This window comes from Rhododendron vialii, chromosome 2a (assembly GCF_030253575.1).
Source record: "Rhododendron vialii isolate Sample 1 chromosome 2a, ASM3025357v1".
Taxonomy (NCBI): Eukaryota; Viridiplantae; Streptophyta; class Magnoliopsida; order Ericales; family Ericaceae; genus Rhododendron; species Rhododendron vialii.
In genome coordinates this window covers 22,474,746-22,498,910 of record NC_080558.1, presented here as the reverse complement: position 1 = coordinate 22,498,910, position 24,165 = coordinate 22,474,746, and the positions used below count along the sequence as shown (strand labels likewise).

Genomic DNA, 24,165 nt, shown 5'->3' with positions numbered 1-24,165 from the left:
CAGGTGGTAAAATTCGTTGGATGGAACGGACGACAGGAAAGCCTGCGAGGTGATCAAATCCAATCCAAGAAATGCTACATCAGCACTGTAACGAACAAACAGAGCTGCATGGAGGTACAGTGCGTGGCTGCCGCTCCTATCCCAGTGATTGAGGATGTTGGTGTACTTGCCGAACAACGGTCAACCGAGGAGCTAATACGTTTTTCCATCCCTGGGGAAGAAGGAAGATATTTTTTGATCGGGAGTTCATTGAGCATGGACGAACGTGAGGAGATGTATCAATTCCTGATGAGAAACATGGAGGTCTTTGCTTGGACTCCACAAGACATGCCGGGCGTGGACCCTTCGTTCGCCATGCACTCATTGAATGTAGATCCGAATAGGCGACCGGTTGTGCAAAAAGCCCGACGCTCGTCGGCCGCACATACCGAAGCTGTGATAGCAGAGGTGAACCAACTGTTGGAAGCTGGCGTCATTCGGGAAGTGCTATACCCCACCTGGCTTGCCAACCCAGTGGTAGTCCCGAAGAAAAATGGGAAACTAAGGGTCTGTGTCGATTACACGAACCTCAACGACGCCTGCCCTATGGATCGATTTCCGCTTCCTCGGATTGAGCAGCTGGTAGATGCAATGGCGGGATGCGAGCGCTTGAGCTTCATGGACGCGTATCGGGGCTACCATCAAATAGCTTTGGATCCGGAAGATCAAGAGAAAACGGCTTTCATCTCGCCTCGGGGAACCTTCTGCTACAAGGTTGTCCCGTTCGGCCTGAAGAATGCAGGCGCCACCTTTCAACGCTCCATAACGAAGATGTTTCCTGGCATGCTCGGCGTAAAAGTAGAAGCTTATATCGACGATTTGGTTTGCAGAAGCATATTCGCTCGGGATCACCTTCGGGATCTGGGAGAGGTCTTTGCTGTTCTAAAACATAGGAAGCTACGTCTCAATGCCGAGAAGTGTGCGTTCGGCGTTAGCTCGGGGAAATTCCTGGGGTACATGGTGAGTCACCGAGGAATCGAAGCTGACCCAACCCAAATTTTGGCTGTACAGAGGCTCCGAGCTCCGACGACAATTAAAGAGGTACAGCGGCTCACGGGGATGGTTGCTGCCTTGAACCGTTTCATTCGACGTTCGAGCGATCTCTGCCGCCCATTCTTCCGAGCAATAACAACGAGCCGACGCAGATTTGTATGGACAGAGGAGTGCGAGCAGGCTCTGCGATCTTTAAAGCAATACCTATCTCACGCTCCTTTGCTCGTCAAGCCCCTGCCCGATGAAGATCTATATCTTTACCTTGCCGTTTTCGACCATGCCACTAGCGCGGTTCTTGTTCGGAAAGAGGGGATGGACCATCAACCGATCTTCTATTCCAGTAAAACGATGACGGATTCTCAGACGCGGTATCTGCCTATGGAAAAGTTGGCATTGGCTCTCATCTCTGCTAAAACGAGCCTCTTGCCCTACTTTCAATCCCATAGGATTGTGGTCCTCACTGAGTTTCCTCTCAAAGCTGTTCTTCGGAAAACGGACACGTCGAGCAGGATCCTGAAGTTCTCTCAAGACTTGGCCAACTTCGACATCCAATTCGAGCCTCGGACAGCTATCAAAGGGCAAGTCTTGGCCGACTTCTTTGCCGAACTCACTCCCGGCTTACAAGACGAGGCCAATGCCCTGGCAACTGCTGCTGAAGAAGCTCGGATTCAAGAAGAAGAGGTTTTGGAAGGGCCGTCCATCTGTCATGCCGAACCACTCCGTGCTCGGTATTCCCTCGGACGCAAAAAACCCAAACGACAATGGAAGCTCTTCTCCGGCGACGCTTGGCGACTGACCGTCGATGGAGCTTCTAATGTTCACGGAGTGGGTGCAGGCATCGTCCTTGTCTCACCCAGCGGGACTGTTCACGAAAGCGTGGTTTCGATTGGGTACACGGCGACGAACAATGAGGCGGAGTATGAAGCTCTAATTGCAGGCCTCCAACTTGCCCTTCGGCTGGATGCAGACTCGGTTCATGTCTTTTGCGACTCTCAGCTCATTGTGGGGCATTTAAACGATGATTATCAAGCCAAAGATCAACGTATGAATGCATACGTGAGCCACGTCTTAGCTTTGTTCGGAAGATTTGGACGCGTAGAAGTGGAGTGGATCGCTCGGGAGCACAACGCCCATGCTGACGCCCTTGCAGGTCTTGCTTCAGTCTACAAGACCTCGGGTTGTCGCACCATCACCTTTGACGAGGTCCCCAAACCGAGCTTCGAAAAGCTGTCTGAACAGGTTATGGCCATCACCCTCGGCCCAAGCTAGCTGGATTCTGTGATTGCTTACCTGAAGAAGCAAGCGCTACCGACGAACAAGCGCGAAGCATACAAAATCCGTTGCCGAGCTGCCAATTTTTTCTTGGGACCGAATGACAATCTCTACCGACGGACTTTCACTGGCCCCGATCTGCGTGTCATCCACGACGACCTTGTGCCAGCCGTTCTGGAAGAACTTCATTCGGGTAGCTGTGGGGCTCACTCAGGAGGACGATCCCTTGCACAGCGTGCCCTCACACAAGGCTATTGGTGGCCGAAGATGGTCAAGCAATCCGAAGAATACGTGAAGCTCTGTGTTCGGTGTCAAAAGCAAGCATCTCTCATCCACCAGCCTGCGTTCCCCCTTAAAATGATCACCAGTCCATGGCTGTTCGCGGTTTGGGCTTTTGACATAGTTGGCAAGATGCCGAAGGCGCCTGGAGGATTCGAGTACATGCTCACTGCCACAGATTTGTTCACCAAGTGGGTAGAAGCTTCCCCCATGATCAAGACCACCGCCGGGGACGTGGAACGCTTTATTTGGAAGCACATCATCTCCAGGTTCGACGTACCGTACGCCATCCTTTCTGATAATGGCTCCCAATTTGTTGCCTCCGCATTCAAAGCTTTTTATGCGAAGCGCCACATTACCATCCAAAATTCCTCGGTGGCATATCCTCAAGGTAATGGACAAGCCGAAGCATCGAACAAGACAATCACTCGGGGGCTGAAGCGCCGTCTGGATCGGAAGCTCGGTAAGTGGGTGGAAGAGCTTCCACACGTCTTGTGGCCCTATCGAACAACGCCTCGGCGGTCCACCGGCCGTACTCCGTTCGCTATGGCCTACGGTATGGAGGCTGTCCTCCCTTTATCTACTATGATCCCTACAGTTCGGACGGAGAATTTTAACCCAGCCGACAACAGTGCTCTTGTGGGTGCCGAGTTAGATTTGGCCGAAGAACTACGTGACAATGCTAACCTTCGGCACGCCGCGTACCAGCAAGAAGTTGCAAGGGGCTACAACCGCAATGTTCGTGCTCGACCATTCAACGTCGGGGACTTAGTCCTTCGGATGGTTACCGAATCGACAAAGTTGACCAAGCTGAAGGATCCCTATGAAGGCCCTTACCGAGTGGTGGAGAAGATCGGGCACGGTGTCTATAAGCTTGCTGAGATGGATGGAACGCCAATCACCAATCCATGGAATGCTCAAAAACTAAGAAAATTCCATGGCTAGTGTTGGCATTCCCCATTTGACCGCTTCTGCTTTATTTTTATTCTTGTACAGGGGGTATTTCATCTAGCCCCGGTAACATCTTTTGTTCGGGTGAAATTCTCGAAGCCCATGATAATTTGTTTGTTCGGGTGAAATTCTCGAAGCCCATGATAATTCGTTTGTTCGGGTGCAATTCTCGAAGCCCATGCTAATTTGTTTGTTCGGGTGCAATTCTCGAAGCCCATGCTAATTTGATTGTTTGGTTTAAATTCTCGAAGCCCATGATAATTTGTTTGTTCGGGTGAAATTCTCGAAGCCATTTGTTTGTTCGGGTGAAACTCTCGAAACCCATGATCACTTTTTCGGTTCAGTTTTCCCATCCTACTGCCTTATTCTATTCCTCCAGTAATACAATAGGGCAGGGGGCTACTATATGGGTAAACCTGAGTTCATTTCTTAGTGACTTCAAAATCTCATAAACAGTCCTTCCGAATGAAAAGACTTCGAAAATTTCTGAGTTATGATGTATATACCGAATAAAAAGACTTGGCAAATATTTATATACTTAGAAACAACATCCATACCGAACGAATAGACGATTGTCATTCAAAAAGAAATTCTCCATGTTTTAGTTACATCCAATGGTTGGCAGGGTTCCCATTGTTCGGAGCCAAACATATTCAAAAATATTCAAAAACAAAAACTAAACGAGAACAAATCTAATCCGCTGCAGCATCGGCAGGGGCTGGTAGGGTTGGAGCGTCGGCAGGGGCAGGTAGGGTGGTCGAGTCGGCAGCGTCAGCTGTTGTCTCCTCTGCTGCAACTTCGGCAAGGGCGAAGGGTGGTATTTCCACCAGACTCCTCCTCTCGTCGTCAGCCTCAACGCCTGCATCGTCAAGACCCCTATTATAGCCGAGCATAAAACTCTCTTTGTGCTGGCCCTCCTTGATCTCATCCCGCACTTCAAGGATTTGATCGGCCACATCTTCTTCGGCCTGGGCATATCCTTTCTCGTATTGCCCCAGCACCTCTTTCTCCATTTCCTTCTTCATCTCTTCTCTCCCCAAGGCCCTCCCCTCAGCCAGCCCCTCATCTTTGCCTTCGGCTCTGGTTTGCTCGGCCAACTCTTGCAGCCCCTTGATGAGGTCGTTCTGGTTGGCAATCTGGACCTCGAGGCTTTGCCTCATAAGCTCGGATTGCTCCAGGCCCTTCTTGTAATCCTCGGCCAGGCCCTTGTTGTATTCCACAGACTGCTTCATCAGTCTCGCCTTCTTGTCATGCTCGGTGAGATGAAGTTGGGTACTCATTATGGACTGGGTGGCCTGTAAGCAAAATAAAGTGAAGGTTACTGCGACGAAATAGAGCAAATGTACAGAAAAATCATTGCAACTAAAAATAAAAATTTTCTGCTTACCCTTCCGACGTGATAGTAATATTCACTCAGGGCTGCTTTCAGAGTGGGGGGACTCTGCACATCCCTCGGCAAAGCTAGCCCCGAGTGAAGGGCGTAAGCTAGGGAGGGGTCTTCCCTCAGGCTGTCAGATTTAAGAACCTGTTTCTTGCTTGAAGTAATGAAGCTCGGCATCCATGGGATGTCGAGGTCAGAGGAAGGCGCTTTCCCTTCCCCCTCTGCCGCACCTTCCTTCGGCAACTCCCCTTCTTGGCCCTTTCCCTTCGGGCCCGCCCTTGACTTCTTGCTCGCGGGTGGTTCCTTCGGGGAAGGAGGGGCGCTCAGCTGTCTTTTTTTTGGGGGGGGGAGGTGGGGTTTTCTTGCTTGGGGCCGAGCCCGAAGCGCCCGAAGCTGGGCCTTTCGAAGCTGGGCCTTCTCTCTCTCTTTTTCCTCCAGTCTCTTCTGGAGAACATCCTTGATATTCCTTGGAGGCATCTCTTCTCTTTCAGGAAAAGGTTCTTCTTCTTCGGCTGGCAGTCGGATTGTCCCTCGGAGAGGTTTGTCGACGCTTGGTTGTAGCTCTTCTGGGATTTCCTCAAATTGCTCAAGATCTTCGGTTACCTTCCTTCGGATCCGACCACCGTAGGTAGCTTTATATTTGAGTATGGTTGGGGCGTCTCTCTCCTCCGCTGGGATAGTGAGCAGGGAGTCGGCGAGACCGCAACCTTTGGCCGCCCTTAACAGTACCTTGTTAAGCTTGGTGGTATCTGCCGAAGGAAATCATGAAATTGATTAGTTAAAATTTTCGACAAGAAAAAACAGAGCAACAGATGGAATAAACATTTGAAATAACGGACAAGTGTTCTTACTCGGCGTTCCCCTTCGTGTGGCTATTTCAAATTGGCCGTATTCGTGTTCGGGAAACTGAAAATTTCCCCGAACCTCGACGTAATCGGACGCCCACTTCTCCGAGTCGTACATGCCCTCGGGAATGATCTTTTGCATCTTCCTCCGGGAGCAGAGGTAATATCGAGAGTACCGAACGTTTCTCGACACCATATAATTCTCAAAAAAGTGAAAGGCTTCCAGTCGGAACATCTTCACCTCAGCAAGGGCGATTACCGAGTGAATGATGCGGTAGGAATTGACGCTCAGCTGGCACGGAGTGAGATTGAAGCGGTGAAGTATCTCTCTCAAAACTCTGTGCATCGGGAACTGAAGCCCCCCTTCTGTGATTGCCATCAAGGGGACGGTGACGTGTTCGTCACTGTATCTTATTCGGTTCCCTCTGACGGGTGTAATAATAACGTCGTTGGGGATGTCGTAAACGGCTCGGAAGGTGTCCAGGCTCTTCTTATCTTGGAAGCATTCCAAGTAAGGGCAGGGGTCCTTTCCCGTTCGGTCAGGGATCACATCGGGATCCATTGGGACGATCTTCCTCTTCGCCTTCGGCGGATGCGACGAGGATTCCCCAACAAATCCGGCTCTTTCATTCGCTCGGCTTGACGAAACGAGTGGAGTCCCTGGTCTCGACTCGGGTTCGTCAGCTCCTTCGGCCTCTTCTTCCTCTTCTGCTTCGTCATGAGGACTTTCGGATGACGACTCGCCTACATCTATAATATCGGGGTCCGGTCCCACTGTTCGGAGAGGAGCCACCATGGCGGGGTAGTCGATTCCTTCTACACCCTCGGGGATCCTTCCACTTGACCCCGTTCGGTAGTTCCGGGCGAAATCTCTTATAGCTTCGGATAACCCTGGTTCGGATCTACCAAAATCCGAATCTTCGGAATTCACCGATCGATAAGATTCGCTCGAAGAAGTTGACTTTGCAGACTCCATACCTAAAAACAAATAAGTGCATGGGATAAGACCGTTAGCGATTTGCATGGCCAGGAATCTAAGTGCCTACGTTCGGTGTTCTGTGTCGTTAGGGGAGATTCCAACTCTGCTCGGTTACTTCCCGAGCGATATCCCCTCGGAAGAAATTCCGAAGGAAGGACTTATGCTGCTCAGGAAAACGATGGGGAACCCTACGCGTTGCCAATGGGGAAACAGAGATTGAGAAGCTTAATAGGGCTTGTGAAGCTTCTTAAAGACTGCCCCTTTGGAAAAACCTCACGTCTGAAGGTGTTCGCGTGTTCGGAAGAACACGACTTGAAGGTGTTCATGTGTTCGAGAACACATGAACACCTAGGTTATCAGGCGATCGTTTCAGTCCAAACAAAAAGGAAAAAGCCGACAAAAGGGGCAAAAGCACTCAAAAAACACACAAATCATACCAACGGATGAAAGAACTTGAGAAATACCTTAGAAATCAAGAGAAATTTGTGATCAAAACCTTCAAAGTTGCAGATTTCTGGCGGTTTTTGGTCTGAAACGGTGTTTCAACAGAGACGCAATCGAGAATGAGAGAGAAAGTGAGTTTCTCTCTCCTCCCCTTGCCCCTTTTATACTGAGTACAGAATTCGAAGCGGCTTCTCACCCTGACCGTCGGATTTGGGCGGGAGACTGATGTGCCGCTCGATGAAGGACGTGTGGCAGGTGTGAAGCGTGCCGTACCACCACCCAATGAAATCGTGACACCTGGCATCGATTCAAATCGACGGTTACAGAAGCATTTAATGAAAGCTGCGCGCACATATCGAAGCGTTCCAAGCATTTCTGTTCGTTCGACTTCTACGATTCGTCCGGTCGATCGTTCTTCGGACTCATCGCTCTTCGGACTTATGTTTCTTCGGATTTATGTCTTCGTTCGGCCAGATTCTTATTCAACTCCTCTTTCATTTCCAAGCAAGAAAAGAAGGAGTTGAGGGGCTATTGTAGGGGGCCGAAATATCCGAAGGTTCACAAGGTCCAAAAGGGGGGATGAGGGTTCATACGCTGTTTGACCCATCATCAAAGCTATCACAGTTCACCTGTAAATAAGTTTGGACATCGGCCGGACCGAAGGATAGACGGAACCACAAGTACTTCCCCGAACAATTATAAGCTATATCCGAACGTACGACATATGAGTTCGCTCGGGGTCTTATCAAGCGCACGGATACGAACTTCCGTTTGTTCGGCTAGGGTTTGCTTCGGTCGGGATATCCTACGCTCGGATAATTCGCATACCGGACATGGGTCCCGCTGAACCTGGACGATTGTGGAACCTTCCATAAATATCTACTGATAAGTAAGCTGTCCTCTCTGACATTCGAAGTGACATCTCTGAACGATGTGACCATCCTGACATCAACCCATGTGGCTCTGAAAGACTAGGGAAGTGGTGTTCATTAACTGGCCCTGCTAGAAGGCGCCAACCGAGCAGAACGTGACACGTGGAAAGTATGGCCAGCTTGCTCAGCACTACACCTCTTTGCCTATAAATAGAGAAGCATGACCACTGAGAGAGGGGATCCAAAAAATCTGATCTAGAAGAACACTTCTTTCTCTCCAACATATTGTTCTTACTAAACTTCTTCTCTCCACCTACTGACTTAATCATCGGAGCTTCTTCTCGGAGGAACAGCCCCCTCCGGTTCTGCAGGTACATCAAGACCGGCGTTAGCCTTCACGATCTCACCTTCGGAGATAGCCGCACCAGAAGAATCACGAAGAAATCACGCCCCCACAGAATTCATCCGATTCCATCTCAACTTCAAGCACACGACCACACCAAAACAAGAGATTAAGGGATGTTTTGGATGGAGGATTATTAGATTAAGGTTTTTTTTGTCCTTAGATTAAGGTTTTGAACAGGGGCTATGAAGCACCGAACCCCTAACTGCTTACGTGTCCATGCCGTATGTGTGTCTTACACTTTGGGGACACATGACATGTCAGGGACACTTATAGAACACACCACGCCACGTGGCATATCAAATAAATTCCATTATTTGAAATAGGGGACACATCGAAGATAAACAACTTGTATTTGGATACCATCGTCAAGCTTATCAATCAACAACTTATATTGAACCATCGTCATTCAATTACCACGTGTGCATACCCTTTTTGTTTTAAGATCAAGAATTGACTATGATTTGGTTTAAGATAAACATACCAAATTCCACATCATGAATGTCAGCGACATATAGATCACAACCCAATGTGCTGAAATCTGGTGCTTCCATAGTAGTAGAAGAAAATAGACGACATTGTTTGTTCTAACGTGGAGATGCATATCCACTGATTCCCCTTATTGCATTTGTTTGTTCTGACTTGGAGCTGCATATCCACTGATTTCCCTTATTGCATTTGAACAACTTGTACTTGGAGTGGTGAGCTCTGCCCGAAATTTAGCTAGACCAAAATCTACAACATGATCAACCATATCACCGTCAATAAGGATATATATTACTCAGCTTCAAATCGCAATGAATAATTGGCCTTTCACATTGGTGATGAAGATAATCAAGTGCACAAGCCACATCTATGGCAATGTCTAGTCTTTGTAGAAGATTGAGTCCCACGAACTCTGGTTCCCCATTTGTTGCCAATTATTATCTAGACTGCCGTTTGGCATGAACCGGTAAACAAGAGCTTTAAGCTCATTTCCTTGAAAATCCACACTAGAACAAGAAGTTATGACCGAAACCAGGTTTTAGTGTCGAACATTCCTCAAGGCTCTGACGATTGATACACACAACTATTTACTCCCTGTTGTGGTAAATAGTACATTGATACACACAACAAGTGGTATCAAATCCCGATGGCTGACGATTTAAGGGCGAACTCTCTTGGAAGCATCGGTGGCACGAGCCTCCACAAAATGAGAAGTTCACTGTTAAAGAAAATCATTTTACTGGATGGGTGCGTAGGATTTTTCTACTTCATCAAAACTTCTCCTCCAAAAAGTGGAGTTTTCTTTGAACTTTGGTTGAAGATCTGGGAACAGAAGAAGGTAAATTGACTTGTACTTTGAATGGTTCTAAATCGCCACTACCCAATGGATAATTTCGCTATGCAAATTAATATCTATACAATTTGTCGCATATAGTTTACCCATCCCAAGGGCCCTCAACGTACACTAGTGATTCCTTGGTTGCGTTTCCTGTTAGTGTGTTTTTTTTTTTCTTATGGGCGCGTTTCCTGTTAGTGCATGTTCATAGCATCACTCATTTCTGTAAAGAAGCTTCAAGCTTCTTGGCACTTCAAACTGTTTGGTCAGGTTGGGTTATTTGCTGCTGCTTCTTCTTTTTTTCGTGTGATATTTTCTTCTTTTGTTAATCTTTTTGATATTTTTTGCAAAGGTCTATAGTTTATCAGTTCATCTCGAGGAGGGATTCAAAAAAGAAGAAAAAGAGAGAATATAACTGAAAAAACCTAAATTAAGCAGCATTTCTTACATGCCTTTTTGGTCGAAATTGAAAAGGTACAATAAGTGCACAGATAAGGATTCACTCGAAAAAAGTAAGCAAATATAAACGAGGTGAACCCAACAAGTTAAGAGAAGTTGAAGACATACTTAGAAACTTATGCAATATTGTTTATGTGGTCCTAACATATAATTCATGAAGTTCAAGATGAAAGCATTATTGGTCACACCATATAATCAAATTGATTCTTGTTAAATATGCCCGCGCTGTAGGGTCATGGTGGACTTTGCCAAGGTGATTGGATTCATGCTTGCTTCCAACATTGTCTAATGGAAGTGGGATTGGTCCCTTGATATTAAACAAAGTGTGCGTATGCTAGCTCGAACACCTTGAATGATCAAAATCTTATAGCTATCCTTGTCGCCCTATCAAGGTAAAACCATGGAGGATTAACACCAACGTCAGAGAAAAAATGAAGGTTTAAAACCATAAAAGGATGAACTTACAAATATTGAGTAATAAAACCAATTGATTACCTTCAACATATTGTTCTTGACCAGATGAAGCTCACAAAGCACAATATCTATGTTCATTCCGTATTTTGGGGACTTTGTAGAGCATGCTAATCCTATCTCTATAACGGAGATAAGATATTCCATCATTTTCCTGCCATTTCTCCCCTCGGTTAAGAGCCATTACACGTTGACGCAAAGCAATCCTTGTAAAGTTATGAAGGTTAAGATCTGCATCAAACATTTTGTTAGTAGGTCTCTTCCTTGTTATTATCTCCAACAACAAGATCTCATAACTATAAACATCTCCACTAGTTGACATCTCGCTTCCCAATCCATACTCTGTAATTCATAAAATTCAAACTTAATTCAACATAAAAGGATGGTTGTTAAGATATCAAAAGTGATACGTAAAGAAAGACAAAACTTGCTTTCAATAAACGATGTGGTTTTCTAATATAAAACTAGTACATTTACACTAATATGTAGTGGGTGGACCCCCCCTTTTTTTTATGTCTACGTGACACTCTTTTCTATGGCAAAGTTATACTTCAACTACTTATTTTACCATCATTATTCAGCTATCGAACAATTGAATTTGATTTGTTTGTGTGTTTAAAGGATCCATCTTGACTCTAGTTAACAATTGCCTAGGTGATTGGTCAAGTAAAATTGCCCTCTTGTTCCTCCAAAAAAAAAAAAAGAATGTGATTTGTTTCAAGATAACAATAACAAATTCTACATCTCGAATGGCATACACAGATCAAAACCTAATGTTAATTCAATCCTTTTGGCGGTGTCTAACCTGCCTTTGTGGTGAAATTTCGAGTGTAGATATTAAAAGAGGAAGATATAAATTACTTGGAGCTGCATATCCAATGGTTTCCTTATTGCAGTTGAACTACTTGTATTTGGAGCAGTGAACTCTGTACGAAATCTAGCTAGATCGAAATCTCCAACATGAGCTACCATGTCGTAGTCAAGGAGGATATTACTCGGCTTTAAATTGCAGTGAATAATTGGCCTTTCACATTGGTGATGAAGATAATCGAGAGCACAAGCCACATCAATGGCAATGTCTATTCTTTGAAGAAGATTGAGTCCCACGTACTCAAGTCCCCCATAATTATTTGTATTCGGAATTGGATGTAACCAATTATCTAGACTTCCATTTGGCATGAACTCATAAACTAGAGCTTTAAAGTCATTCCCTTGAAAATCAATGCTAGAACAAGAAGTTATGATCGAAACAAGGTTTCGGTGTTGAATATTCCTTAAGGCTTCGCACTCTGCCATGAAACTCTTGGTAGCGCCACAAGTTTGAAGGTCAAATACTTTCACCGCAACAACTAACTCCCCATTTTGTTTGTGGTTTTGATCAATAATACCTTTATAAACACGACCAAAACTACCAAAACCAAGCAATTTCGTCGAAGAGAAATCTTCAGTTGCTTTGAGAAGTTCTCCATAAGTGACTTTCAAAAATGGATCTTTCAACAATGAAACCTTAGGTTTTGTGTTTCTTTTCTTCTTGAAGAAACATATGAGGAAAGATGATACAGCGGTTACTCCTACGAGTACCGAAGCTGCCATGATTCCTAATGTCTGTGAACGAGACATCTTGTTTCTTGATTTTTTTTAGTGCACCACGGTAGTTGTAGTTCAGAAATGCCACAACAAAGCCTAGGATTTTCGGCAATTGATACTGCACTTGCATTTGTGAAAACCCCCTTCATTGGTAACTCTCCTTCAAAATTGTTGGAAGATAAATTGAGATTCTTCAGGTCGAATGTCCCTAAGAATGTAGGAATTTGACCGGATAAGTTGTTGTGAGAGAGATCCAAATTCTAAATACCTCTTAGAGATTCCATTGATGGAGGGATAGATCCTTGAAAGAATTTTTGCTGTAAATATAGATTTTCAAGGCTACTGCAACTACCAAGAGTGTTAGGAATTTCACTGGACAAATCATTCTCGGAGATATCGATCTCTGCTAAATTTTTTAGGTTTCCAACCTCAAGTGGCAAGGATCCAGACAAACGGTTGCGAGCTAGATCCAATGCAATTGACAGAGAAGAAACCATCAAAAGTTGTCTTGCTATGCTCCCACTAAGGTTATTATCAGAAAGTGTCAGAATTAACAAAAACCGACAGTTGCCAAGACTTGCAGGTATGGCCCCCTCTAGGCTGTTTCCATCCAAGTAAAGTTTATTAAGCAATGACAAGTTCTCAATAGACTCTGGAATTTGACCTGAGATATTGTTGTTTGAAAATGCCAATGCTCGCATCTTATGAAGATAACCTATGCTACCCGGAATGGAGCCTGTGAATAGGTTATCCTGTAGACCTAAGATTTCTAGATTCACAAGGGTTCCTATTGTTGAAGGAATAGATCCGTACAATTGATTTCCACCTAGTGTCAAACAAGATAGAGAGATTGATCGATTGCGCACAAAGTCTGGTAATACCCCTCCAAATTGGCTATACCCCATGCCTATCACTCTCAAATTGCTACAGTTCGCTAAAGAACTAAGAAAGGCTAGTCCATCCGATCCCTTAGTTCAGAAATTGTTTTCAGCTAGACTTATCCAATCCAGATTTTGTAAGTTTCCAAAATCATTTCTTACTTTTCCACTGAAATTGTTTTTTCCCAATTCGAGTGTTACCAACTTCGAAGAGTTGGATATTGAAAGCGGATTGGACCATTAAATTGGTTGACATATAGCCGTAGGATCCGAAGTTCAGGGAATATGAAAGCAAATGTCAGTGGAAGACTACCCGAAAGACGATTATCAAACAAGGATAACGTATCTAGCAATGATAGGTTGTACAAGGAAGGAGGGATGGTACCTGAAATTTGAGTCCCACCCAACCCTAAGAACGTTAGATATTTCAATTGACCCAAAGCATTTGGGATAATTCCTCCAAAGGGAGTGTAAACTGCACCAAAGTTTTCCAGAGAAGTAAGATTCTCAATCGACGGAGGAATCCCTCCGGTCAAATTGTTCTCACGAAGGTAGAGTATGATGAGTCGTGGCATTGAATAAGCAAGTTCTTTCAGGAACTCTCCAACTAGCTTATTTCTGGCTACATTAAGGTACATGAGATTCAAGCAATGAGATAGGCTTGTTGGAATTGTACCTTTGAAACTCTTATTGCAAAGATCCAGTTTCTGTAACCTGAAAAGATTACCGAGTTCAGTTGGAATTTCACATATAAAAATGTTGTTTCTAAGGCTAAGCTTGTTGGGTTTGCCCATAAAAAATAGGCCCAAGAAAATTGTGTTTGGCCCAAGTGTTTTTTGAAAGCCCAAAATGTTAATTATAGGGTTTTATCACTTTTGAGGGGAATTTGAGATTAGTTTTTCGGGGCTGAGGGGAACAAAAAGAGAAAATAAGGGGTTTTGTTTTCCTGGCAGAGTGAGCAGCAGCAGATCGAGAGAGAGAGAAGTGAGGCAACAAAAACCGTGTGTGTGCCGTGAAGAAGAGGAGAGTGGAGTGCACTGTGTGTGTGCCGTAGAGAAAGGGAAAAAGGAAGAAAAAGGTGAGTGCTCCTTCTGTCTTTGTATTCTTGGTGATAAAGACAAGAAAAAGGGCAGCCATTTCTTTCTTTGTTCAAGCAATCAACAACTGGTTCTTGTGTTCATTCGGAGCTGATTTTGTGCTTGATTTGGGCTCTTCATTCCGGCTTGATTCGGGGGTTTTGTGCAGCCATATTTGGGTAAGATCTTTCCACTCTTGTATAGGTTATTGGATAGGGTATTGTGAGATTTGTGAATCTCTTTGTAAACCCTTGTAATGGAAATAGCTCTCTCTCTTCCGTGGACGTACCCGAGTTTGAAGAACCACGTATATTGTGCGTTTGGTTTGTGTTTGATTTTATCGTTATGCTTCTCGTTATGCTTCCGTTGTGCTTGTGGGTGAGATTCGGGGATTAATTAATTTTACCCAACAAAGCTCCCAGAGAAAACTGAGGTTTTCAATTGAAGGAGACAAATAACCCGTTATACCTCTGGCTGCGAGGTCTATAACGGTGACTCGTTCGTGTCGGTGAATGCATTGGACACCTTTCCAGTGACAGAAATGTAGAGATTCGTTCCATGAGCTCAAGGCCTATTGATAATCTGGGAAAATATTTGACTTGAAAGCCAATAATGCATGGAAATCAGTCTTGTTGCCAGCAACATTAATAGTGTTCGTAAGACCAAGGGATGTTGTGTCAAGGGCAAGGGCTTTGATGTGAAGCAATGGGATGAGGGAGAGAAATAAGGCTCCGAGAGAAATTGAGAGAGATTTGGTTTGTAGACTCATCTTGGTGTGTGGTTTGAGCTCTCAATTACAGTATGTTTGAACTATATAAGGAACGCGAACGTCCAAGTCAAACCACATAATTATAGTCGTTTCATTGGTGCAACTTGCAAGTCTTTGTTTGGACTTCTAGAATTTGAGTGAAATACTCCTATATAGTGGCAGACTTGGGCACGTAGAATTATCTCAAGAAAATTAAATTCAGTGGGTTTGAAGAAGAATACATTCATTTTTGGCATTTACTTCCTTACCCTATCTATTAAAATCCCTCGACACTCAATTTTGTAGTAGGTGATCCTAACAGAGTTCTAAAGCATTGGCCTGAGTAGTTTTTCTTTCTTTCTCTTTGGAGACAAACAAAGATGAGAAGTTGAGGGAACATAGGCTAAGATGGTTTAGGCATGTTTATTATAGACTTGTAGATGCAGTAGTTAAAAGAGCAGATATGATAGTTTTAGGTAGTAACGTTATGGTTAGGGGAAGACCTAAATTGACATTAGATGCGGTTATGCGCAAGGATATGAGTATTATGAGTTTGAGTGAACAAACAGTCCTGAACAGAACTCAATGAAAAAAATGAATTTATGTAGCCAACCCCAAGTGATTGGGATATACGACTCGGTTTGATTTGGTTTTGGAGACGAACAAGAAAAACACCTAAAGCAAACAAATAGATAGAAAGCAACGCATACACGACTGTAATTGACCACGTTTGCAAAGAAACTTTAGTCAAAGTCGAGAAGGAGAAGTACTCATACATTGAAGGGGAAATTACAGTAAGCCCCCTTCATCGTTTAACTCGGACACTTAACCTCCTTCATCGTTTATCGCGTGACACTTAAGCACCGTCCGTTAGTGAGCCGTTATGAATTTAACGGAAGAAGGTCATGTGAGCAGTACATGACCTTATTAATGACAGGTCATACCCTTATAAATACACAGGTGTTCCAAATTTCAATCCGTTTGAACCGGGGAAAAGATTTTAGTTTTCTGATCATTTTATCCTAAACGGTCATAATTAAATTTTAACTCTAGGACTCTTGTTGACTAGTCCTAAGAAAGTCGTAGAATCAAATATCTCTTAGGGCAAATCAACGAAAGCCATAAAGTCAAAATTTAATTATGACCATTTAGGATAAAATGATCAAAAAACTAAAATCTTTCCACCGGTTCAAACGGATTGAAATTTGGAACAATTAATTTTTCAACCTTTTTATACCGTTTATATATTAAAAAATATAGTTAAAAAATTAAGTGTTCCAAATTTCAATCCGTTTGAACCTGTGGAAAGATTTTAGTTTTCTGATCATTTTATTCTAAATGGTCATAATTGTATTTTGGCTCTAGGTCTCTCGTTGATTAGCCCAAAGAAAGTCGTAGAATCAAATATCTCTTAGGGGCTAATCAACGAGAGCCATAGAGTCAAAATTTAATTATGACCATTTAGGATAAAATGATCAGAAAACTGAAATCTTTCCACAGGTTCATACAGATTGAAATTTGGAACACTTAATTTTTTAACCATATTTTTTAATATATAAACGGTCCAAAGAGGCTGAAAAATTAAATATTCCAAATTTCAATCCGTTTGAACCGGTGGAAAGATTTTAGTTTTTTGATCATTTTATCCTAAATGGTCATAATTAAATTTTGACTTTATGGCTCTCATTGAATAACCATAAGAGATACTATTTGATTCTACGACTTTCTTAGGACTAGTCAACCAGAAACCTAGAGTCAAAATTTAATTATGACCATTTAGGATAACATGATCAGAAAACAAAAATCTTTCCCCCGGTTCAAACGGATTGAAATTTGGAACACTTATGTATTTATAAGGGCATGATCTGTCATTAATATGGTCATGTACTGCTCACATGACCTTCTTTCGTTAAATTCATAACAGCTCACTAACGGACGGTGCTTAAGTGTCACGCGATAAATGATGAAGGGGGTTAAGTATCCGAGTTAAACGATGAAAGGGGCAACTCGTTACCGAGGTATAGTTGAAGGGGGCTTACTGTAATTTCCCCTACATTGAAAAGAACATTTCTAAAAATTTTGATGCCGATTCCATTATCGATGCTTTTAACAACATGAAAGAGCATAACAATTCAAGATACCTTACTTTTGTATATAGTTATATTCAATTAAAAATACCTTTCTTGGTACCATACATGCATATGACAAACATTGTTCATTATAGTTTCCAATATTCTATTTAATTTTTTCCGCAGTCAATAAATATGCATATTATCGTCCATCTTTTTATTTTTTTTAGCATAATGTTTACCATTGTGGCTCTGTCAAACTTCCAGAAATAAAAAAATTTCCACATTTTGTGGTCGCTGGTTGGGCCGTTGTATCAATTGCCTTAGAATTTTCAACACCTTTGCAAATCTTTCCAGCAATTTTTGTGAGAGATAGAAGAACCAACCATAAAGTCCTTGTAGCCATGGCCCAGATTTGGAAAGCTTGAAAATGCATATTTTCTCTACATTATTAAACCGCTATATATATTCTTTTCAAATCACAATTGGCCCCTCTATTCTTCGAAATCACTCGATACCCCTCCTTGGTTAAAACGTCAATGGGATGTTAAAGCCATCAACATCCCCTCATCTAAATGTAGTTATCCATTTTCTTTTGAAATTAAGATAAAGATAAATGTTTTCTGAAAATAGTAGTCAATGAATATGATTCAATCAATCTAATTGTGGGCATGATCGATAATCTTGAAAAGTATTTTTTATAAAAAAATGAACACTTTTGATCATTGAAATAGCTGGAGATTTCCCTGCGCCTCTCCCTCGAGAAATTTTTTAGCATCGAGCGGGTAGGAGACGATGTGGTGCCCGCTCGGCGAATCTGGGCTGTTCAAAAGTGTGCCGGATGTCCCAAATTAAAATACCATATCTCCTATCACCTTTTTCTCTCTCCTATTTTTCTCTACACATCCGGACCCAAAACCGGAATGGACAACCCGGATGCGCCGATGGGCACCACGTCTCCTACCCACTCCACCCAGCACTGAAAAATTTCTTCTCTCCCTCCCTTCCTCCAATGTTGTCGTTTTGCTCACCTCCGGACCCTCTACAATTTGCATCAATTGCGTTGGCCCCACCACTGTCAATATCGGAGATTACACCAAGGTTATTGATACCGTTCCGTACCGGTCGGTACGTACCGAATTTGAAGGAAAACGAAACGCTGAGGGTCTAATTCCATCTCGGGGTAAAATCCGCCCAATTCTGGCCAGTTCCAGCAATTCCGGACAATACCGGCCGGTACCGGATATTTCGGGCGGAATTTTCCAAAATGGGCGCTTTTGTAATTCCATGCAATTCCGGCCGGTTCCAGGTTTCCACGACCTTCGATCTCAAACAAGTGTTTGCACTTTCTGAATTTTCTAGACCATGTTTTCTTGGTGTCTTCTAAGTAAAAATCCCGTAGAAGACCAAATAATCCGATAACAGTTCATCCATGTAGTTATTTATCGTTTTTATTTTCCCATATTTCCCTTGTTTTATTTTTCTTTTTTGGTTCCCTTTTCGTCCACTCTAATATGTACTTGACATTGCGTATGTTTTTTTTATCATGTTATGAGTGTTCTTAGAAATTTTTTAGAGTTGTATATATATATATATAGTCTCATTCTTCTAAGGACTACTTTAACTTAATAAAATAAGGACCTCCCTTTCCCGATAGAATTTCGATGATTCAAACCGCTCAATGTGTTCAGAACATGATTTTAAGGGTTCCCGCGAGAAATCAGCAAAAAAAAAAAGACCAGAAAAGCATCATTCGAGCAGTTTTTGTTTATTTTTTATCGAACAGTTCAAATAAAAACTGCTTAGATGAAGTCCTTCCCCGTCATTTTTTTTGCTGATTCCTCGAAGTTACTCTTAAAATCACGTTCTGAACACATTGAGCGGCTCAGATTATCGAAATTCGAACAGGAAATGGGAGGAATGGAGAGGTCCTTATTTTAACTAAAATAAGGACCTTCTTATTTGAAAATGACTGTGTGTGTATGTATATATATATATATATATAAAGTCTGGATCCAATGAGGAATCCTGCACGGTGCTACCATGCGGGACTCCCCTTTCCCGATCGAATTGCGACGATCCGGGCCACTCAAAGTGATCAGAACGTGATTTTAAAGGTACCCGCGTGAAATCAGCAAAAAAAATGATTGGGAAAGGCTTGATCCGAACAGTTTTTTATTGAACGGTTCAGTAAAAAACTGCTCGAATCAAGCTCTTCCCGATCATTTTTTTTGCTGATTTCTCGCGAGTACCCTTAAAATCACGTTCTGATCACTTTGAGTGGCTCGGATCGTCACAATTCGATCGGGAAAGGGGAGTCTCGCACCGTAAGGCCGTAAGGGATCTCTCATTGGATCTGGACTGTATATATATATAGAGTCCGGCTCTTATGAGGACCACGTCATTTTAATAAAATGCGGACTTCACTTTTCCGATCGAATTTTGATGATCCGAGCCGTTCAATGTGTTCAGAACGTGATTTTAAGGATACTTGTGAGCAATCAGCAAAAAAAATGATAGGGAAGAGCTTCATCCGAGCAGTTTTTGTTTATTTTTTATCAAACGGTTCAAACAAAAACTGCTCGGACGAAGCCCTTTCCGATCATTTTTTTTGCCGATTTCATGCCGGTATCCTTCAAATCACGTTCTAAACACATTAAGCGGCTCGGATCATTGAAATTCAATCGGGAAATGGAAGAAATGACTGTGTATATATATAGATATATATATATATATATATATATATATATATATATATATATCAGTCGGGTTCCGGTGAGGGATCCTGCATTTTTTTAAAATGCGGGACTCCCCTTCCCGATTGAATTTCGATGATCCGAGCCGCTCAAAGTGATCAGAACGTGATTTTAAGGGTCCCCACGAGAAATCAGCAAAAAAAATGACCGGAAAGGGCTTCATCCGAGCAGTTTTCATTGAACGGTTCAAAAAAAACTGCTCGGATGAAGCCCTTCCCGGTCATTTTTTTTGCTGATTTCTCGCGTGGACCCTTAAAATCACGTTCTGCACACATTGAACGGTTCGGATTTTTAAAATTTGATCGGAAAATGAAAGTCCCGCATTTTAACAAAGTGAGGGATCCCTCACTTGATAATTTGTGTATATATATATATATATACTGATAGTTGCGGTAAATTCGAAACGGTACCCGATTTGACTGGTACCATTACGTATCATTTCAGTATGAAATCCGGTACCCTCGCCAAAACGGTATTCAGAACCTTGGATTACACACTACGAGTAAGTCCTCAAAGTGGATCCAAGGACCGTGCTACACACTTGTGTGCAGTGCAGACCCAGCGTGGCCTTGCCAGTGGCGGTCGGACAATCCGAGACGTTCACCTCGTAGATCTCGTTGAGTATTATAAGTGTACCAAAAATCAACTCAATCGGATATCGTTAAGTAAGTCATCGGAACACATATACGGGAAAAAAATTGGTTTAATGATTTTGATCCAGTGTTTTAAGTTATAAGTGTTCCATTTTTTTTTCACGTTATATGTGTTCCGATGACACAATTAATGATATCTGATTGAGTTTATTTTTGGTACGCTTATAGTACTCGACGAGATCTACGCGGTGAACGTCTCCGATCATCTGACCGCCACCGGCACGGCCGCACCGGCCATGCACAGCACCGTGCACTGCACAAAAGTGTGCAGCACGGCCCCTGAATCCCCTCAAAGTCTAGTCAAGTGACTTTAGAAACACTGTAGCCTCTAGCGGTCGTTATTGAAATTCTATTAAGAATTGCCACAAGAGTGTCAAAAACGCTTAGCCAATATCAAGAATTTTCACAAATCTGGTCACTGGTGGGGCCATTATTAATTTAATGGCCTAAGAATTTTCAATGCTCTTCGCAAATCTCTCCAATGATTTTCAGCCTCTTCTTTTCGGGTGCTAAGCTGAGTTTTATCCCAGCTGGTCTTACTAGTACCAGAAAGTTGCTCGGTGCTGTTCCAATTTCGAAAAGAGAAATACTCTTAGAAGGCTTGCTCTAGCAGTCTAGCTGCTATGGTCTATTTAATCTAGCAAGAAAGGAACAACAGAATTTTCAAGGGCATTCTAAGATCCCCTAATAACTCTGTCATGGGCCAGATCGAATCTGAAGTGAGAGTTAAAGATACCCAAAGCACAAATGTCAAGTTGATTGATCTGTCTTCCTTACTTCGTTAAAACTGGCATATACTGTATCAAATTGCATTTTACTCAATAGGTAAGAGTATGCTGCTTCGAATGTAATAGAGAAGTCCTTTAAAGCCTCAGTGTTCAAGCAATATTGGATGAGGGATAGAAATAAGGCTATGAGATAGATTGCGAGAGATTTGGTTATTAGACTCATCTTCATGGGTGGTTTGAGTTCTCATCTAGTTTTGAACAATTATATATGTAACATGAAGGTCCATGTTCAACCAATGTTTTTGTTTTTAATGTTTTGTAATGCAGATGTCCAGGGTCAGTTTGTGCACATTTCAAACTAATTCATATAGTCCCTCCCACTGCTGTTTCACACGTTAACGAGTTGGGTGAAGTGGCCCCAAGGAAAACGACATTGGTGGCTACTAGAGCATGGGGTACAGTGGATGTGTGGAATTATCTGCGTAAAATTAAATCATGTGGGGTTGATGAAGAGGACATTGGTGGACAATGATTTTGGCACTTAAAAAAGAAGAAGAAGAATTTTGCGTTAATATCTACAGACAGAGGATCTCCCTCCCGTACCACATCTCTCACGATCTCTCTAAACTGCTCGAACCAAACTAGTAGGATGCTTGAAAAGATTCCATGAATGTGTTCATGAAAAAGGAATGAATGATCGAGTGTGAATCTGGACCATCCATATTTTTTCCATTAACACTTTTATGGAACCATTTCATGTATGTTATCAATCCTCAAACTTGAATTTCTAGCTCCTAACACAGTTCTACAATATTGATCCAACCAGCTCATTTTGCAGACGACACAAAAATGACTTTTTTGTAAAAAAAAAATGACTTTTTTGTAAAAAAAAATAATTAGCTTGACTGAACTTTGATGGACATGCAAATGTATCGTGTTTTATTTCTCAAATATACCGGTCAAGTGTAAGTTGTATTTGCCATCGAAGGAAATATGAGAAGATTGCTTTCTGTCTGTCGAAATCCGATGAAATTGATTATTAATTTCTGACAGTTTTTTTTTCCCCTACGGCATCATGACTTAAACCGTTGGGATCAATATTTTGAGACTGTTGAACCCACAAAATTGAGTTTTTTTTTTGATCCGCCCACAAAATTGAGTTTGAAAGAGGTATAATAGAGGTGATTTTAATTTCCAGAAATGCTCCGAAGTGGCTAGCATTATTAATTAAGAGCTTCCATAAATAAAAATTTCCACAAGTCTGTCAGAAACACCTTGGCAATATCAAAATTTTCCACAAATCTGGTCACTGGTGGGGCTATCGATCTATATAAATTAACGCAGGATGAGTTTTCATGAGGAGCAACGTGGATGCAACAAGTGGCACAAATTGATTGGCCAAAACAATCACTTGATTATTGATTTTGTTTCAATTTTGAAAAAATTGTTTCAACAAATTTTTACAAGGACGGAAACATTTATAAGGATCCTATCAACTAGGGTATCATTCCAAAATCATTTCGAGATATTCTATGGCATAATTAATGGAATTCAAAACCGAGGAAACTACTATATCAATTACCTTACCTATTAAACCAACTATAGAAAGATTAATTAATTTTACCATAACAGGATAGCCTAGCGACCTCATTTAAATATTAAAGTCGTCATTTCAAGTTGGAAGCCAACCGAACCATTGTGCTAACTCCTTGCGCCCAATATATTATTCACTTTTCATATTTGGCATGAAACAATTATATATGGAAGTGTACGTCAAGGTAAAGTTTTCCTTCATTGTCATTCACCATCATCCAAAAAAGAAATTAAGTACTCTTGCATGGAAGTAACATAAGTTAAAGTGATAACTGATATCTATCTGTGTGATTGATATATATGAATATCATTAAGGTTGTTGAAGATTGAAATGATGAGATTCAAACCCGGCCAAGTCCGTGGCTGACTGGCTGTAAAATTCGTTCATGAGTAGCGAAGTAGTCCAGTTATATCTTTTAACCTTATTCTATGCATTTTAGCAGTAATAAGCTTTCATGGTGTTAAATTTGAAGCAGGACTAACTTTTCTTTTGTATAACACAGAGTATCTGGCCGGGCCAACTTGCGCGCATATATATACAAATATACACGAAAAATGGGTGCTCGGATCAAGTACCCTACACACCTCGGATGCCATTGATTCTCGCTCAAGGCCACTTGGTTTTATTTTTTAAAATTTTTGGACGGCTCGGATCGGCCGTCCGGTGACCGGAGACGGCCGTCCGGTGGCCGTCGGTGCATTTTCCCTATGGGTACCGTCGGTACCCATAGCAGTACTCTTCTATTAATGCCAAAAGGGAAACTATCCATCAAGTTTTCCGAGACAAGAAGTCAAGAACCACAAAAGTCCTTACAGCCATGGCCTCGGATTTGGAAAGATTGAAAATGCATATTTCAAAGAAGTCCCAACCTCCATGCTTACTTTTAAGTGCTCAGTGCATTTGAGAAACTTTGTATCATAACTAAATCGATCTGATGCGAGCATTTTGAACATAAGAGTTTACATGGGATAAACTTCTACAGTGGACTTCAATTCGGAATTTGGTCTCCTTCCCGCCTAGGATGCTTCGGCATCAAATGTCTTGAATTGCAAAACAATATTCTTTTTAACTACTATTAATTGAACTAAACTTTTCCATAGAAACATGGGTTTAGGGCACGAAAACCTCGAGATCTAAGGACTTGGGAATGGATTGTAACGATCCGGATTTTCGACCCAAAATTTTTTAATACAAATTTATATTGTTAAATTCCTAATTTAATAATTAATTAGATTGAATAATTAAAATATATTATTATGTGTATAATTGATATTATTTACACTATTGTATAAGATATTAATTTAAACTTTAGATATACAGGGAATCAGGAATTCATATTCATCTCTTGTCTTTCCTATCTAAACCCT

The 24,165-nt window shown here is 42.2% G+C and overlaps 2 protein-coding genes across 2 annotated transcripts; both read right to left on the bottom strand.

Moving 5' to 3' along the window:
• Positions 1-10,764: 10,764 nt before the first annotated feature.
• LOC131317315 (probable LRR receptor-like serine/threonine-protein kinase At3g47570) lies at positions 10,765-12,302 on the bottom strand. Its single transcript, XM_058346874.1, has 2 exons — positions 11,615-12,302; positions 10,765-11,051 (listed from the first exon to the last, which is right to left on the bottom strand). Exons 1-2 carry the CDS (start codon positions 12,300-12,302, stop codon positions 10,765-10,767), a joined length of 975 nt encoding a protein of 324 aa, XP_058202857.1.
• Positions 12,303-13,371: 1,069 nt separating this feature from the next.
• Positions 13,372-17,473, bottom strand: LOC131317314 (LRR receptor-like serine/threonine-protein kinase EFR). The gene is made up of 2 exons (XM_058346872.1): positions 17,310-17,473; positions 13,372-13,888 (listed from the first exon to the last, which is right to left on the bottom strand). Exons 1-2 carry the CDS (start codon positions 17,471-17,473, stop codon positions 13,372-13,374), a joined length of 681 nt encoding a protein of 226 aa, XP_058202855.1.
• Between the last annotated feature and the right edge of the window lie 6,692 nt (positions 17,474-24,165).

What these genes read in the sequence shown, in the direction of transcription:
- LOC131317315 (XM_058346874.1), bottom strand. Translation starts at nt 12,302, where the DNA reads ATGGCAGCTTCGGTACTCGTAGGAGTAACCGCTGTATCATCTTTCCTC. An exon ending in GTTCACTGCTCCAAATACAA is followed by an intron (nt 11,052 to 11,614) that starts GTAGTTCAACTG and finishes TATGAATTACAG; the next exon opens with AGTATGGATTGGGAAGCGAG.
- LOC131317314 (XM_058346872.1), bottom strand. Translation starts at nt 17,473, where the DNA reads ATGGCTACAAGGACTTTATGGTTGGTTCTTCTATCTCTCACAAAAATT. An exon ending in AGTTTGACAGAGCCACAATG is followed by an intron (nt 13,889 to 17,309) that starts GTAAACATTATG and finishes TAATCTTTTCAG; the next exon opens with GTTACAGAAACTGGATCTTT.